Below are 19,011 nucleotides of genomic sequence, written 5' to 3' on the forward strand. Positions count from 1 at the left end.
ATATAAGTTCAGATGGATGAACAAGGCAATGGAAGGAAAGCACACAGTTCTCAGAAATGCAATCAAATGTAATTCAGTTCACCCCAGCAAGCTTAGACTACAGAAGTTTGAAACACAGGCCCAAAATGCTTTTATATGTGCTGGCAATGAAGTGAAAAATATGCTAAAATGCTTTTAATTCCCTCTTGAGGTTCAGGGTGAGTGGTATCAAGTTAATATTAGTCCAGGCTCACTCTAGCAATGATTCAGGGATGGTTCTTAAGAGGCAAACGAAATTTTAGCAAGGAAAGCAAGAACTGCTGTTTTCACACGTGGAGAAATTTGCAAATCGCGGCAAATTCGCGAGTGCGTTTATCGCGATTGCGGCAAAAGTGTATGGAATAGGAATGCGGTTCTAGGTTCATTGAAAAGCCAAGATTCCCAGCTTTCAGAGGAAAGTTACTGCAAGTCTCTAAGACAAACTGTCACGGAGATATGAGCGATATGGTAAAGGTCGTTTTTCAGATTTGAAATTTTAAAGTTCAAAAAGACAAGTGACAGCTAACAACTAGAAAATGACAGGTGACAGTTTTGCAATTCTACTTAGATTAAAATAGCTTGGATTAGATTATTTTAACTAAGAGATTGGTTCTGCACAGTTCTGCTAGGTACTCACAATATATTTAGAAATAGAATGGGCCTCGCCACGGATCTGGTCAGGTTTTAGACTGGACTCTGGTCTGGTCTCGGCACTTCACAGTGATCTGGGTCAGCTCTCTGGTTCTGCTAACAGTGGTTGGGGTCAGCTCTGCTCTCTCTGGGTACAGCACTGCTTCTGGATCTTTCTGCACAGCTTTCTCTGGAGATTGATGGATTTGAAGTCTGGATCTCTGGATGTGGTATGGTCCGGCAGCATGCTCCGCAGCAAATGGAATTGAATGTCCCTATCTGTCCTGTCTGTCTGCTTTTATGTGTTTTGAAAATGGGTGGAAAGGCTAGCTTCCTAGGCCCTACCCCTCTCCACTTGTCATTGGCCACTTCATCCTCTTCCCCTTGATTGGGGGAATGAAATGAAGTGTCATCATGATGAGGTCTGTTTATGGTACAGAGAACCCACCCCTGTCAAATTGCACACAATCTATATTTTGACCCAAAAGACAGATTTGCACAGGTACACATTTGTTTAAAATTACATGCACCCATCACATATCACAAGAGGTATACCCTGTCCAAATCTGCTCTTCCTGGGAGCTTGCATTCAGAAATGGCAAAATTTGCACTTTTTAACTGGTTTCGTAATATCGGACATTACCCCAAATTTATACACATGTGCGCAAGGAGCATGGACATTACTTGATGAAGTGTCAGATTTTTAACATGCATACATTTTAAGTAATACCCTCTTAACTGCTAGCTTGCCCCAGATCATGCCACCGGTTCTAAAAACCTCTTAAAATGTGGGCAGAAAAATCACAAGAATTATGGTATCATTTAAATAATTATGACAAGTCCGTACTATGAGTTATTCATCTTTTTCTAAAACCATATTCTGGCTACAGGGGTGTGGTTTCCCCCCAGCACAAGGTTGAATTTCTGGTTTTTCCAGTTCTGCAAAGCCAGCTTGCTCTCACAGGCAGTGCTCCTCCCCTTTCCTTCCAGGAGGAAGCCACTTTTACGGCCCGCATAATAAAACATTTGCCTGAGTCAGGACAGGGCTTTGTTCAATTTCCTGCAGAGCCCAGGTAATTCAATCAGAGAAGTGTCATATCCCTTTTGGTGGGAGCAGCAAAAGGGCAGCTAGGCCTGGGAACACAGCTGTTGTGCAAGTCTCATCTCCTGTCGGGGGTAGCTGGTGGGCAGAATTCAGTTCCTTAAGCCAGGCCCCAGCTAATGTCACTAATAGTTACCCAGTTTTCTGCATTCAAATAAAATTAACCATTTTTACATATGCAGCTAGAATGCTGATTCTGAGTTTAAAACTATGACATTTAAACAATTGCAACCTATGTGACACTCAAAAGTAGGTCACTCATTTCTTTTAAACATTTAGATTTTTAGTGTCTTTCAGTCCAAATTTACTTAAACTGCTGAAATCCACAGCTCAGCCAGTCTTGTTATAAACCTTCAAGTCACTTCAGAATATAACTTTAGATTGTATCCACCTCTCAGTAAGTCTTTCTTTGGCCTGCTTTGGGTTCATTTATTCAGTTTTACACAAAAAAAAAGTCTGGTGTTGTTTTAAAACGCCGGCTTTCTGATAGTGGTGAGTACTGGTAATGCACCCCTTTTTGGGATTTAAGAAAATGAATTCCCCACAATTCTAGGTTGCCTTTGGCAATCAGCATTGCCATTCCCAATGGTTTCAGACTACTGTGTGGGTAGTCCAATGGTGGTTTTAGGCAGTGCCCTTCTGTGCCCATAACATCGGCAAAATGGGTGGCAGCCTATTCTTCATGCACTTCCCTGGGCTTTTTCTGGGAATCTCTGGCCATCATGATGTTTTCCATGTCAGTACTGCACAGTTTTGAGGTAGGGCTCGGATGCATGGATAAAAACATCCCACACAGGAACACCATCACTAGAGTACAATACATGAATATTACCTTCTTGAAGATAGTGCATACCTATTAACTCCAATACACAGGCATCATATGCTAGAAAGGGATACAAATGAACCAACAGTCAAACACTCTGTGCTCATGAGCTATTATGGGTGGAAAGAGACCTCCTTGCTCAAGCCTAAAACCCGCCTAGGAAGGGATATTAAAATAGACCTCTAGTTACAAAGGCACAAACAGCAAATAATGCTTTAAACAGGTTTCCACAGCTGGCTTACTGCATAGGAACATCAGGCTTGCTTGCAAAACAATGTAGTTTGTATAAACCCCTCCACCAAATGTAAAGCATATGTATGCAAAGTATGCATTAGCAATATTCCATTTCAGACAGTGTTTGTAAACATCAGCCATTGAGCATGTCGATATATTTCAAAATGTCCACCTCACAATGTCAGTCTACGAATCAGTCAAATCTATGATAGACAATGTAATATGGGTCCCCCACTTACAAAGCAGTGGATTGGTCTGTGCCCATCTCTATCCAAAAGACATGCTATAAATCAAAATGCAAGTCTATAAGAAAAGAATAACGTTTGTCAGAGTGCCCAAAGCGGCCTCGAGCCGGACCAAAAAGGCATCTGCATTACTGCAATGAGGTTTCAGTCATTTCCATCAAGCAGCTTACCACTAGGTCAACTCCACTCATCTGTTTCACCTCGTCAACTTCAGTGAAGAAACAAAAGGTGAAGCAATTTATTGCAACAAAACCCATGAAATTGGGCAGGGGTTGGAAATGATGACAAAATAAACATGGCGTCCCCTTTGTGGACGTGATCAATGATGTCATTTCTAATGTTACTGTTTATGCCACGTGTAATAATATGTATGTGCTCATGGGCCCAGAGTGAAAGTTGTCGTCGCTTCCAAATCCGCCAAATAGCATTGGTATTGTTGCACTACATTGTTTGGTCTTAACGGTCTCTCAACTAAAGTGTTTTCACTGACTTTCAAAGGTTTTCTTTATGCTATATCGTATCCCACCTATAATAGTAAACAAACATGGCCACCAGTCCATGGGCCATTGCACAGTTTGCACTGATTACAATTAAAAGACCATGGCCCACTGTCCTTGGCTAGTGGCTACGGAATATGGCTTGTGGCCCATATCCTTGTTAGTAGTAATCATGTCCCATTGCCTTCAGTTGTGGCCCCTGCCACTTGGCACCAATTAGGGTGAAATACTGTGACCCACTGGGCATGGACTTTGGCCATGGCAATTAGCCAAGGCTTCTGACCACTTTCCACCAATTAGGGTAAAAGGCCATGGCCCACAGCTTTGCCCCCTATCCCCTTTTGTAGAAACGTACTATGCACCTCTTGAATACCCTTTGGGATGCTCCCTGCACCCATTAGGGTGTAGGAACATGGGCCACTGGCCTGTATCTACCTTAGTAGTAAATAACCATGGCCAGTGTCCACAGCTTACAGCAGTGCCCCCTGCTACTTTGCACCAAGCCAGGTAAAACACTGTGCCATGGCTGGCCTTCCACCATGACTGCTTTCTACTCTCCACCTTTTAGAGTAAAACACTCTGGCCCACTGAACAGTGTTTCTCCTTTTTTTGTTTCCCTTCTTTCCTGCCCAGAGGATTTTCCTCCAAGAGTTTCCCGTGGTAACAAAGCCATGGAGTAGACTTCTCTTCGAGTGGGACATTAAAAGTGTTAAGTGTAGAGCATTCCTATATGCAAAGTGCAATTCACCTTGCAATGCTGGCTTTAGTTATAGGACTGCCTTCTTATCCCACAGCAAAGGGAATAAAGAACTAACTTGGCCTTTGTGTTTTGTTGGTTCTACCAGTGTGGACCATAACAGCCCTACATACATCTAACCTATGCAAAGCCCTTGCCTGTGGCCTTTTAAAGAATTGCAGGGAGTTCAATGCAAGGACTGGTTAACATGCAACTCCAATAAGCATTGCAGAGCGAAGCATGGGTGAGTTCTGCAAAAGCACAGTGTCTTTGTTAATAGTGACAGAATGTTTGTCAACAGAGAAGGCCTATACTCCTAACTGAAGTGCTTGCTGTCAAATGGCGCGACGGTGTTTTGATGAACATTGGTGAATATGTTCAAAAGCTGGAAGTATTTGCCTGTGCAAAACAGTGTTTAGGGCCCAGCAAAGAGCAGGTTTAGCCAGCGGCGCGTGAATACGTTCGACTCCTTCCATAAACGCTTTAACAACCAGACATGTGCACCACAAGACCAGACTTTGTGTTGTGATATGGTGTATGCGGCCAAAGACACCAAATGTACATTTAGGTCATTATACAGTAGCACTGAATCCAACAGTCATAGCAGATAGGAACCGCATGACGTCTTAGTGCCGTGGCCTCTAGTGGGTTAATAGATCTGTGTTTAAACCAGATAGCAAAATGTTTACACTTATTAAAATAGCAGGAGCACACATTTGGCTTGCACGCGTCTCTGAGAAGATCCATGAATCTGGGGGGGTGGGTGGGGTCAGCTGCAAATGACAAAACTCTGCTGCCAACTGCATAGTGTGTGGATTCGGGCATGTTATTTGTGGCCGTTGTTAAGTGAGCATGTTGTGTGTTGACTGGAACTTGATTGACAGGGCTACTGCCAAGTATAACAAGTGCGGATACCCATGTTGGGGAAGTTATTATAGTTAAGTGGTCCCAAAACTTTTTTTGGCACTACTCTGTGTAATAGTGGTGTTAAGGGGAAAAGTGTACGCAAATATCCATGTTATCCATAGCGTATTGACCTTCTTCTGGATACATGGACATGCCCCTCCCCTGGTAAACGTGTTTGTGAGCTCCTGTTCCTAGTCCCCAGTGGTGTTGCTACTAAACTGATCTGTTGAGGTAGTCTGCTGGATAGTGTTCCACTCCCGGAATGCACAGCCTCTGGAGCCAGAGTCACTGTCTTATGTAGCAATGCCAGGTCTTGATGAATTGGTTGGCTGGCGTGCAGATCCAAGACTGAGTGCATCGTAAGGTGACTGTTGGTCATGAAGCAGGAGACTGAGTAGATGCCAGTGTTCAGTTTGTGTTGAGATACTTCTTCAGGGCTTGCAAAATCTCATCGCCCACTCACCTAGTCGAGGGGATTTTAAGAAAGTGGATTACCATTTCATTGGTACTCGACCTTGCCAGTGAGTTTAGGGATGTGCAAAACTTTTATTTGATGTTTACTGCAAACAAACTTTGCATTAAATAACAAAAGACGTTTTACTATGTGTGGTTGGCCTCTGGGAAGCAGCAATGCGCCAAATATGAAGTGTGCTTATGGTAACATGCACCATTAAACAGAAAGCACTTTTAAATTTTGTCACATGTCCCATCGGGCCAAGTGCATTTTGCATAGGTCTACTATGTAGATTAACGAACTCGACCTACAGGTCTAGTGGAATTTTTAGGAATGTGAGAGGCCGGTTCCTCTGCGGCCCTCTTCTGGAACAGTGTTGCTACCTCTGCTCGAAGTGCAGGTGATGGTTTTGTTTTTCTTAGTGGAATGCTGTGAGGCACTGTGTGAAATTCCATGTGATACTCATGTTTGGCAGTGTCTAACACACACTTGTCAATGGTTAGGTTCCCCCATGCAGGGGCATAGAATGTTATCCTACTCCTGATGGGGAAACATGGCTGGGAACCTGGTAAGTGAAGTCATGGTTCAGAGTGACTGCTCCTCCCTGCTGGCGTTGCCTCTGGGCTAACCTCGTCCTTTGCAAGTCTGCTTGTACTGGCTTTGATATGTTTGACTCTGCTGGAACTATTGTTGTGAGTGGCCTTAAGCAACTTGGACAGCTGGGACCCCCCTTCTGGCTTACATTGAGGAATTCCTGCCTAGCATCTCCCTGGGGTCAATTGTAACTGGCCTTTAGTGCAGCAGCATTCGCGATTTAGACATTGTATGCAGCAGTAGCTGTCACATTCCTGCCCACATGGAACAGCCTTATGCTATACTTATCCATTGGTACAACAGCCGGGTAGAGCTTGGCGCACTGTACCTCTTGCGCGGCTTTGTAACCACTAACAACTCAGGAATTAATTGTCCACGCACAGTGCTTTAAGTGGGGTAAAAAATTGAGGGGGGGCCCTCGTTTGGGGGCGTGGCTTCCATTGCGGGCGTGGCCTAAAAGTGCACAAATCATAGTAAGGTGCGCAAACAAATATATAAATGTATTTGAGCATTTAAATATTTGTTTGCGTACTACTATGGTTTGTGATTTTTCAAGCCTTCTTTTATATACATAGCAATGTTACATATTTCTATGTTTATACAAGGTGGCTTGTAAGTGCACAAACCATAGTAAATTACGCACACTTGTGTGCTTACCTTACTATGGTTTGTGTACTTTTCAAGCTGCCTTTTAAAAACATAGACATTTGTAACATATGTCTATGTTTATAAAAGACGGCTTGAAACGTAGCCATCTTTTATAAAGCGTTGAGGACGGACAAAACCCAAGGTGGCTTTGTCCGTCGACAAAGCTATATAAAAGATGCCTTGAATTGTGTACGATTCAAGCCGTCTGTTATAAACATAGAAATATGTCTACGTTTATAAAAGATGGCTTAAACGTACACAGTTGAAGGCATCTTTTATAAAGCCTTGGCAGAGCAGAAAGGCGCCTCGGGCTCAGTGATCTCTGCTTAGAGCAGAGCTCACAGAGCCCGAGGTGTCTTTCACCCTCTGCGAACCCGCGGGCTCCGTGATCTAATCTGCAGATTAGATCACGGAGCCCGTGGGTTCGCTGAGGGTCAGTGACCTGGCGAGGGAAAAATAAGGGACTCTAGCTTCCTCTGATGGCCCCTCAGATGAGGGGTCATCAGAGAAAGTTACAGTGACTGACGAAAGTGCCAGCCAGTCACAGCAGCGCTGTGCCTGGCTGGCACTTCTGTCAGCTTGCCTGACGTTAAAGTGGCGGGCGCATCTCTCGTCGCGGCTGCGGCCGCGGCGGGATAATGTGTCCTGCCATGGCGTGGTGAGGACGGGGGGCCCCGGCAGGGCCCCGGCTCAGCCCCACTTTTTGGAGACTGCCGGGGCCTGGCCCCGGCAGGCCCCGGCCCACTTAAAGCACTGTCCACGCATAAGAAGTGAGTCAAGAGGCAAAATGTGCATTTTTTTAATCCACATATTTACTGGCTTACTTGTAGTCAGTGCCTCCCTGGAGGCGTTTGATTGACACTGAGCTGATTGGATAAGAGGCATGTGCTGTGCAAGAGGTTTGATCTCCTGCAGTGCATGCTCTATGGGTCCTGTTGAACGGTAATCTTAGAGCAGACGGCTGCCACGTTGAAGCCTATGCTGTATGTGCACTGGTCCCCAGGGTTCCATGTAATAATGTCCCTGCAAAAATGTCTCCTGACACAAATGTCCTTATTTTTATTACATGGAACATGCGGGCGACACCCCCGATTTCTTTTTTTTTTTACAAGGGGAGCAGAGGACATTCCCGCAACCCGTCCCCGTACATAATGTCACACATATAATGTTGCCAATGGCTTTTCCTGGCGACATTATGCATGGGGACATTATTATAGAGCAAAATCATACAAAGTCATTTAAGTTACGCATTCTCTGATATGACCTGTCCCTAAAATGCTGGGCTTTGAGTTCTCCTCTGCGGACCGTTGTTACCGTAGAATGGTGCTTCTTCGATGCTGATAGCACTAGATGTCTTTTCTCGTTGAACCAGGTCGACAGCAAAGGACAATATAAATACCTGCACATAAAGTCTATAGATAGCATGACAGGAACACCCCAGCTGATGCCTGCTTGTACTTTAGGATATTAAAAATGCATAGTACTCTGGACCTGTCACTAGATGGTGGAATATGCAGAGCGTGCAAGTCTAAACAGATTCACAAGTGCCAGAAATATATATGAGAGCATATAAATATTATAGCGAGGCAGTCGCCGCAGTATAGCTAAGGTGATTGCCAAGATCCATATGAAATCCAAAAATTCTATTGTTAATAAAATTCATTTTCTCATATAGAAAAAGTCACATTTTTGCACACCGAAGCGCAAAAACCGCTGAATGGAATTGGACCAAATAAAAAACAACTTCGGCACGAAGCACAGACTTCATTTCTGGCAGAGGTTTGGGGTTATTCTATCCAGTAGGTTTTAAAATATTTGACGGGGAAGTGGGTGCCCCCTTCTCCAAAAAATATAGCTATGTCTCCCTTTGTGTTTTGCAGCAGAGAGGCTGAGAGGCTTTTCAGAAATGAAAAAAGAGCCATTTTCCCCCAAAATTCTACTGCTAATACCGTTTGACTTGCTGGATGGATTTGGATGAAATTTTGCAAATGAAAAGTTATTAAGAAAACAAAACACCACAGTTTTCAGACCATTCCTTTTCCCATAGAGAAAAACTGAATTTCTGAAAATCTGTAACACGAATACCACAGGGCAGATTTGCACCAAATGAGAAACAACTTGGGCACAGAGCAATGACTTAATTTCCTTCACTGGCTTAGGGGTAAATCCATCCAGTATTTTTTTTATATTCGAAAGGCTAGGGATACATTCTCCTACCCTATAAAGTCTTCACTGGCTCCTGGTTGCTGGACGGATTAAAGTCAAATCCCTCTGTATCATCCACAAGGCTTTCTGGGGCTGGGGACCCCACTATTTGTAACTCTGTCTTACTAAATACTCCCCTTCTAGACCTCTGCGCTCCACTGGCACCAATTCCTTGTGTGTAATCGGTTCGCTAAGCAGAGGGCAGTTGGTCGATCACTTTACTCAGCTGGCTCCCTTCTTTGGAACAGCCTCCCCCCTCCTTCTTCGTCTTGAGCAGGGCTTTCTTAAATTCTGGAAGACCTTCCTCTTTACCTCCTCCTTCCCTCCCTCTCTCCCCTGCTAAGCACACAGCAGCTTGATTGGTGTGCAAGGTCCTTATACACCCTCAGGGCCCTCACCTCGCACTCTGTATCATCCCAGATGATGTCTCTCCTCAGCACTTGCCTTGGCCCATCCTCCACCTTTGGAGGCTTGCACTACCTAAACAGCACTTCACCTGCTGCCCACCCACAAGCACCACAGCACCTATCCCATTACCTCTCTCTTCTGCACTTGCATGTCCTGAACACTCACAAGGCTTAGTAGGTTCGACTTCCCCTCCCCTTTGTATTCTTATTTATTATTCTTATGTATTGTAAATGTAATTGTTCTATCATCCCCTGACCCCTCCATGTTGACCTGTGGGTGCTTTGAAACATTATTTGTTTCCTGTATAAGTGCCTAACAAGTGAACAATAAATAAATAAATAAATAAATGCCGCCCTGCTGCTTAAAACCCTTAATATCGGCCTTGATGCTTTGCAGCAGAGAGGCTGAGCGAGGCTAATAACTTTGGACTTGCTGGAAGGATTGGATGACATTTTCCCAGCAAAAAGGAGATCAATCCCCTCACCTCTGAATGGACATTTCGGGAACAATTTGTTAAAAAATGAAAAAGTTATTAAAAAACATCAAAACGCAGTTTTCAGCCTACTCCCATTAATTTTCCCATAGAGAATAAGAAGTGTTTTTGAACAGCTGTAGGGTGAAAACCGCTGGGCAGATATGGACCAAATAAGAAACAATTTTGGAACAAAGCACTGACTGAATTCCTTTCACTGGTTTGGGAGTAAATCCATCAAGTCGTTTTTTAGATATTCAATAGACACATGGCATTGCCACCTAATCCTTAAAACCTTTGTATCGGCCTTGGTGCTTTGCGGGAGAGATGCTGAGAGGCTTTCCAGAAATGAAAGGACGCCATTTCTTTCTGCTCGACGAAAGTGATTCCCATGTATTACCGGAAGAATCTGCACATGAAAGATCTCACAATGCTATTGGAAGGAGGAAAAAGGATGCCAGCAAACCTTGGAATGAACTGTCCCACAAACGTACACAGTCTAATAACGTTTTCGACTTCAGAAACAGACTCAAAACTCTTCTGTTTATGTAGTCACTCCTTTGGGAACACAGATTGTTTTGAACGAAGCGCTTAGATGGCCTGGCCGTAGGCGCTATATAAATACCAATAGCAAAAGCAATAATATCATGCTAGGGGTCGGCAGTGGCAAAGAAGACATCATCTGAAGTTGGGGAGCAAGTTACGGGTAGAACATTTTCAGTTTATCTGAGGAAGACCGTGGGAGTCGCAAGACGCGCTTGGAACAAAACGTGTGTCACACGAATCAATGAGTGGCAAGGAGTAATGGGAGAGGGCTAGGGAGGGAAAAAGCAATTGAGTGGAGTGAGGGGACCTGTAAAAAAGAAGGGGGGCACATGTTGAGTACCTGTGAGGACGTGGAAGACTTTCTAATTCAGAGGCAAGAATCTGTGAACCGCCACCCTACTGCAGAAGTTTCTGTTATTGGAAATGATTACAGTGAAATTACCACGGGAATAAGGCAGTCACCAGTGATGCAATCTTTGATGTCATCATTGTGGGGATACGCTGCACAATTGCCTGAATTGTCTACTGAATGTCAAGGGTTTTGTTGTGTTACATTTTCACCTTAACGTCTAACATTAATTAATAGAGTTATGGCGATCGGATTTAATGCAACAAAACCCCTGAAATTCAGCACTCCCATTTCAAGCAAGTCCACCTTAGCTATAAGCCTCCTGGTGCGCAGCACATGACCATAACGACGACACACGTTTTTGGGAGCAGGGGTCAGCCACTTCTCTGTCGAACACTACTAAAACTACTGGACGGATTTACCCCAAACTGGCCAAGAAAATTAAGTCACCTCTGAAAAAAAAAGGAGTCCTCACCCCGAGAATCCATTACATGTTTGGGCGAAGAAGTGGCGCCAGTTGCTAGGAAGACCACTCCTATACAGAAAGGGGCAAAGGCTCCGCTGCACAAGAACTCCCTGGAGATCAGAGCTATGCCACCCTGAAAGCTTGGAAACGCATATGTGCATTATCCTGGTAAAGGTATTGCGATTTCAGAACTGCTCTCTAACAAGATGCTGAACAAAGCAGAAGAGGGGCGTCAGTAGTACCTTGCACAAAAGCAAATGCATAAACACACGCAGCGCGGGTACTCACCCATTTTGCAAGGCCGTCGTGGGGTCGTACGTCAAGGTCATGCCACCCTGTGAGGATCGAAGAGACAAAAAGAGGTCATGGACAAAAGGATGGCTGCGCCTGCTCCGGCCCACGCCAGATTTCATAAAACACGTTGCTTCACTTTGTGGAGCGGCGAGACTGCTGGGCCAGGTTTTCAAAGGACAAGATTTTGGAGGTCGGGGAGAGGGTTCCTCCCGCCTGGATTGGCTGTTCAAGTCTGATCTATGTGTGCATTGGTGAAAATGATAAGGAAAGAATGTGGGTGCCTTTCTCAGAATTTGAGGTGACTCGTGTTCATGGGATTAGCGCATCTCGGGCGGGAGAATTCCCAATCCAACCCGAGAGCCAGTTACCTGCTTCCCTTCATCTTTACTGTAGGGAACAAGACAGCCCTGTGCCAGTCTCCCTCCTCTGTTACCATCCCCTGTTTCAGTGGATGGCCCAGGGTGCTGTGTGTATAATGTGCAACATCACAAGTGTACAGCTCCCTTTACGTTATCTCACTAACCCCTCACAACTTCCCATGCCAAAGTCTTGCCCCGCCAAGCCTCTCCAGCTATATAACCATCCCTCTCATCTTAAATTCTCCCCTTCCCTAATGCTGCACCTTGGCTCTCCCACATTAACATCTGTGCCTGTTTCAGGATCGGGAGGATAGCTCAGGGGCAACGCGTTCTCCTTGGAAGCAAGACGACACAGAGCACCACAGAATCGATCCCCGGGTCCACGCTTAGACACCACTGGGTATTACGCGTGTTATAAATAACCAATCATTTCATATCATTCATATCAAATCATATCATATCGCCCATCCCACCTTCCCTGCCTCCCCAACATCTCTCCCACGGCACTCTCTTGCACCCTCCCTCGCCCAGTGCCCCAGCTTGCCTCACCGTCTCTCCGTCCCGTGACCACGCTCGACCGTTTTGGAGGTATTTGCCCTGATTTTGACGTTTTTTCTGCCCTCCGTCAGCAAACTTGCACAGCAAGGGATCTGGAGGCGCTAGGGAACAAAGACAAGACAAAGTTACTGATGACCGACAGAAGCAGCCGTACACACTGTGGTAGGATGACTTCCCTCTGCCCCGTATTCTGCCTGTGAGAGTAACGGACCCACAAGCAATGCAATAAGGATTCTAGGAAGTCCTCCTGGCAGTAATCGTGCGTGGGAGGAGGCTGCTGTCAGATACAGTAGAACACATTCAACATGTATTGAGGGAGATCCCACCAAAGGTGTTTTGAAACTATTGCTTTATGTACTGTGTAGAGGAGTAATCCGTTGCGCATGTTACAGGTTTTTAAACAGTTCGAGAATGAGTCTTCTAGTGTCCAGGGTTTGTGACTCAATGGGTTTATGTGTTGGACATTTGTATGGCGCTTATACACAAGTGTTTCCCGGTGCCACAAGACAAGATAGGGTGGGGGGGCATGGGAATCAAAAAAGCAGAACAGTTATATTGGCCTCGTGACAATCCTACCGTGCAAGTGCATGACAAGGTGGCAAGTGCAAGGGGGAGGGGGAAGTGCAAGAGTGGGGAGCCCCCTAGGGTGGGCGCGGGCAAGAGCTGGGTGGGCCAAGGCTCAAGTGGCAGGGGAAGCGGGGGGAGGACGAGTAAAGGGCCTTTGGGATAATCAGGTATGTAGTTACCCCTTTCGTTACTTATGGACATCTTATGACGTGAATCTGCTCATGCAGGAGTAAGTGTCCGAATGAATGAGAGAGACAGAGTGGCTTCTGATTGGCTAAGCAAGATTGTGGCCCGGAGGCTGCAGTTCCACCAATGCGAGGCATAGGCACAATGTTAGAGGTAGGACCAATGGCAAGTCTAGGAAGCAAGATGGGTAACTGGCCCTCACACCCTGTGAAACTACCATGATAACCAACACATGCTGCCAGAACGGAGTTTAAACAGCGATGGTTCCAGTGGTGACAACTAGGTGCTGCAGGCAGGCTGATTGATAGAAGCCCCCCAGGAGAGGGCACTGGGCCAAAGAAGAGATGCTCTCCGGCTAGAGTGCAGTGCAGAGGTCTGATTGGTGCAGTCGGAGCCCAGAGGCCACCGTTCAAGTAGGGTTTGGATTCTGCAGAGTCCCCGCAGCACTTTCTCATTCTTGGGCGCCTGTAACTGGCTTCTGCATCTCTTTCGGGTGCTCAGTGTGTCCAGGCCAGGTAGTGTTAGGTGAAGGGGGCGCCACTGCCAGCTTGTCAACTGCCTCTGGTCTCGACAAGTCCGGTGCCCGCAGACACTGGCAGAGCTTCGATGCCACTGAACTTGGCGGGATGCAGCAGCGGGGCTTTCTCAGAGGTAGACCCCAGGTAAGGGTATAGCCTCCCAGGCTACGCGGGGACATTGGGAGTGGACTGTAAACTCAGCTTCCAATGGCAAGGGTGCATCTTTTCAAACTGTTGCCAGGCAATCACTCAGGGTGTGAATGCCAGCCCGGAGCACCAGACAGCCCGGCTATAACCCTGGGAATAATAATCCAGAGTGAAAATGGAAGCGGGGGAAAAAAAACGAATTTTCTACTGAAATTAATGTGAACAGTAAAAATGAAGACACTTTAAATTAAGATAATAAAAATAACTAAATGCGCTTAATGTAATTAATAGTAATGTATGTAAATATGTCCTATGTAAAGCGCTTTAGATGAAAGCGCTATATAAAAAACATGAAAACAAATTATTAGTGTGTGAACCATCGCCTATTCCATACAACCTTCTTGGTTGCATCATCTTACTCCCCGTTTGAAGATTTGTAATGTGCTGCCGAGGAAGGGCCACATGAGGGGATTTTTTTGGTCAGGACCAAGTGCCTCCAGCTTCTCGAGGGTTTAGGAACCACCCCCACAGTAGCCGTGAACCCAACACGTTGAGCGACCCCTATGGGCGAGCGATTGGAATTTCCGGACGCCCCTTTGTGAGATGTAGGCTACGCGGGAGCTTGTCGGTACACGCGGAAAGCGCGATTTGCTTAGCAGAGACCGGGCAAAGGGCACCATGGAGACATCCTCGCATCGGCTCTGCCCAACGGTAGGGCACTCCCTTTTGATAAGTGTTCATGACCAATCTGATCAGGATCTAACGACTTTTGGGCCCGTCTTTTTTCGGGGAATCAAATTTCGATGTTATAGCTGTGCTTAAATCTGGTAAAGTTATAAAATTGTAAACTGACAAAGTTTTAACCAATTTATTAATTTGAAAGCATGTCATGAGCTATATTTTTAGGATACTTTTTATGTCATGGTTGTATGTTTGTCGGTTCCATTTTGTTCTAATGAATTGTGCATATTGTAATTAATTAATTTGTATATTTTCATTGGAACTGATTGTAATTGTTGCGATTTGTGTAAGGTTTATTATGTTTATGTTTATTTATTTATAGAGTGCACCGGGCCGTCAGCCATCTAGGCGCTTGAAAGGTTTACATAGTTACATATACATGGTTACATGTGCATAGGTAGGATAGCAATACAATGTGGGGCAGCATACATAGACAGTTACAGGCATACGTGAATAATGTATATACAGTCCAGTTAGAGGTCAGGAAAAGTACAAAATATACATATATACACTATAGATTAAGGTTGTCAGTGGTCATTTGCGTGGTTAATAAACCATGAACACAATTAATAAATAATAAATAAAGCGATTTGTTTTTTTTCCCTATAGAAACACATTCTGTGCGCATGTTCTAATATTGTGCTTTGGGTTTCTTTTAGATTTCGCAGTACCAGAGAAACCCCCATCATGCCATTCTCAGCATAACCCCTCAAAATGTGGGGCCAGGCAGAGGCACACTCAATGTTCCCAAGAACCATGTAAACATTCCGCTACCCTCCTCACACCAAGCCGATTACAGCCAGGAGATCGTTTCTTTTTGGTCTATTCTATGATTTTTATAAATTGCATTTCAAAGTTGGAACACTTCTATTTTACCGAAGCTATTTTACCTCTTCATTTTCAGTGTTCTTGATTTTTCCTGTGTGCCATCCCCAGAAATGCTATTCACTAAGCAATCACACATCCAGTGCTGACCTGCTGCTGCTGTGGGAGGTCATGACCGGATATGGACCCACGTGTTTCCTTGCACCCAAAGGAAACATGAATGAGCCCTGACAACGTACAATCCCTGACTAACAGAGAGGCGCCCTCTACCGGATCGCTTGGGGAACAGCATCATGTTTTCCAACTCCAGACAAATACACAAACAGGAGGGAAGTAAGTGGCCACCAACCGAAGGGAGAGCAGGCAAACTATGCAAACTGACCTGCAAAAAGCAACGGATGCTTGTTGGACAACGTAACCCCGAGAGGCCTATGGACTCTCAGGGGACACGTCACTGAGCCCTGCCCCTGACGAGTGTTTGGATTAGGACACATCTGGCGACAACGGCCTATACAACATCAGTCAGGACAAAACAAAAGCTGCATGGGGATGTTGCCAAAAGGGCGAAGCAAGAGATGAAGTGGAGGAGAGAGGAAGCAGAGGGGTGTGGAAACGCGAGGACATGCAGCGAGAGGAGGGGTGCCTGGGCATAGCGGGTAGAACGTGCACAGGCAGTGAAAGGGAGCGGAAAAGTGCAGACACAAGGGGAGGGGGCACTAATTGCGGGGTGCGCCATTACCTGGGATGCCTGGAAGCGTCTTGATGTATTTTCCATTAAAGTGCGCAATTATAGCTTCACATTTCTCTGTCGATTCCATTCTGTAAAAAGAAAAGAGGTCACGAAATAGCATCTCCAATGGCAGCCACCCACCCTCATACCGGTGCGCAGACTGCGAACTCCCACTCCCTGACCTCTACCCCAATGTCGCAGATTCTTGGAGACCGCGAAGCTTCTCAGGGCTATAGGGAGCACCCCCAAGGCGAGGCCTTGAACGCCTGCGCGTCTTAGCCTGCAAGCTGCAGCTGTGCCCCCCCACCACCATGGACTCCACGCAGTAGGATTCCGGATTGTGTGAACAGAATCAAGTCCAGAAAAAGTCAATGTGCCTTTCCTTAAGTAAATAAACGTGTAATGCACACGCTTTTCTCACTCCTGAGGAAGCGGCAGCATAGTGAAACATGTTGCAATACAAATAAAAACTGTAGAACAACAACAAGCGAAGAAAAAGCAGACATGTTGGCCTATCTATCCATTCTAACAGAGAGGGAATTGAGTGAGTGCAAGATCCTATCCCCAATCTTTGTATCGCCTGCGCAACAACACAGCGATTGGGCCAGCTCGCGCAGCAACCCTACCCCCGCCCACCACACGCTGACGTAGGCACGGGAAGCACCTTTTTGCTTCATAGCCACACAACACAGTGGAATAGCTTCTGGATCTAGGAGCTGTGGAAGGCCTACAGAGGGAGTTACCAACCTGCAGCTCCCCACATGCTTTGCTCTTTGAACCCCACTGGCCCTCAGCATTGACCCATGCTGCTTGGGTGATGGGAGGTGCATGACAAAACATCTGGCGTGTCCCAGGTTGCAGACCCCTGGACTAGAGGAGCGGGGGCATGCACAGGCTGTGCTTATATCAGCATGTGTTTACACTGTAAATCAGTCAGCAATGCAAACAACGACCATCAGAGCTCAGCACAGTGAAATGGCTAGAGTTTTGCATAGCATCAACACTGCCTTTCAAGGCAAGCTTAAAAGTAGCAGGAAGGGGGTTCTTAAGATTAAAGGGCCAGGTGTAATGTTTTGCGCTCAAAATCAGGTGGGCCGGGAAAGGCTGCTGGAGGATCTGACAGGCTTCCAGCCACCCACGAGTAGCACAGCACCCAAAATCGGATCCGCTGTGTTACCCCAGACGTGAAGATGGTCCCGGGGGAGTGCCTGGACGTCTCGCACTTACACGAGGCCTGCAAATGAAAGGTAAATGACAGAGCTCTTCATTCTTGCCATGTTAGGCTTGAATAGCTCAACCTGTCCTCTTATTAGTATTAGTATTTTTGTTAAACCTTTATTTAGAAAGTGTTTGACATCACAACAGGAGTAAAAAGGACAGCAGCGGCAGAATGAGAAAATACACTACTTTTTCTGGACATTGGCAATTGCTTTACGACGATGAGAACGCAGCTAGTTGTGAGTAGAGTCTTGGGAACCAATAGGTGGCAATGGGAGTAAAGGGGGGGGGCTCATCTGTCAGTGGTTGGATTCTCAACATCTTCTGTACTCGCTTATGCTGACAGTAGGTCGTTTCGGAAGGGTGGCCATATGCCCACCCGCTTACAGTTTATAGGCTGTAGTGAGAACCAGAGTTCCTCTATGTCTGACGGCCATGTGACAGCCCGCAGCCATTGGGGCACCGTTGGGCAGGTGGGACGGAGCCAAAGCATCAACACGCAGTGACAGCTAACAACATGCATAGGCTTGCCAGTCTCCAGAGGCCTCCTCCATATTGTTCGTATTGATGAAACAAACAGTTGGCTGGGGTAGGTCTAGTGTGCAGTTCAATATAACTGACATGGTGTCGAAGACTCCCGCCCAGCATTCCCCCAGCATTGGACAGCTCCAGAGCGTGTGAAGATATGCCGCCGCCTCCATGCGACATCTGGGGCATGAGGGGTGTAGTGGAATCTGTGTAATACTTTCACTTGTATTAGCCGAAAAAGAGTTGAGGGACACAGCTTGGGCCTGCTGGCACAGGGATTCCCAGACATCATCAGTTATATTTACTGCTAAGTCTCTTGACCAGGTTTCTCTCAGTTTCTCTAAGGGTCTACAACCTCAGTCTTGTAGTAAATCATAGAATTTGGCCTCAACCCCGTGCATAGAGGTTCCCCTCATGATGGTATCTAGCAGTGGCTCATCAGGCGGCTTCACCGGGAACGTAGTCCAGGGTCTTTTAGTTGCACGGCAGAGGCCAGCGTATTGCAGCCACTGTAACGACTGTGCAGGGGTTTATCTAGGTCTCGAAATGCTATGACGGATCCCAAGCTGTAAACGTCCCCCATCAGTATGTACCCATCTGTTGCCCATTGATGTGCATCTGCTTTGCTTACCGTAGGGAGCGTTGGAAAAACGTTACACAGCGGCAAGCCTCTATGGTATGGTCTAGGCATATTTAAACTTTTTGCTATTTTACCCCATGCTTGAGTTGTCGCAGCTACTGGGTCATTTGTCTTCAAAATCTCTGCTGTATGGTGGTAATATTAGTGAGCGTATATCACGGGCCCTGGCAGCATATCGTTCAATTTTTAGGTGGGAATGTTGTGCATCAATGTCAAACCAGTAGGCTGCGTAGAGCGCCTGTGCCGCGATCCAGTATCTCTCAAAGTCTGGGATGGCTAGGCCCCCTCTTACACAGGGTCTCGTCAATGTGTCCCATTTAAGTTGTACCGCATCAGCATGCCACATGAAACCATTAATTGCCGTTTT

At 46.0% G+C, this 19,011-nt stretch overlaps 1 protein-coding gene across 3 annotated transcripts in view; it reads right to left on the reverse strand.

Moving 5' to 3' along the window:
* RBMS2 (RNA binding motif single stranded interacting protein 2) overlaps nt 1-19,011 on the reverse strand; it is a 502,218-nt gene that overhangs the window by 91,118 nt on the left and 392,089 nt on the right. For all 3 annotated transcript variants that reach the window (XM_069653688.1, XM_069653686.1, XM_069653687.1), the window contains exons 6-8: nt 16,268-16,347; nt 12,536-12,645; nt 11,622-11,668 (exon numbers count right to left, since the gene is read on the reverse strand). In XM_069653688.1, the coding sequence (XP_069509789.1) occupies nt 11,622-11,668; nt 12,536-12,645; nt 16,268-16,347 (237 nt within the window). The remainder of the gene's footprint in view (nt 1-11,621; nt 11,669-12,535; nt 12,646-16,267; nt 16,348-19,011) is intronic.

This window comes from Ambystoma mexicanum, chromosome 3q (assembly GCF_040938575.1).
Source record: "Ambystoma mexicanum isolate Mex_15411 chromosome 3q, UKY_AmexF1_1, whole genome shotgun sequence".
In the NCBI taxonomy this organism is placed as follows: domain Eukaryota; kingdom Metazoa; phylum Chordata; class Amphibia; order Caudata; family Ambystomatidae; genus Ambystoma; species Ambystoma mexicanum.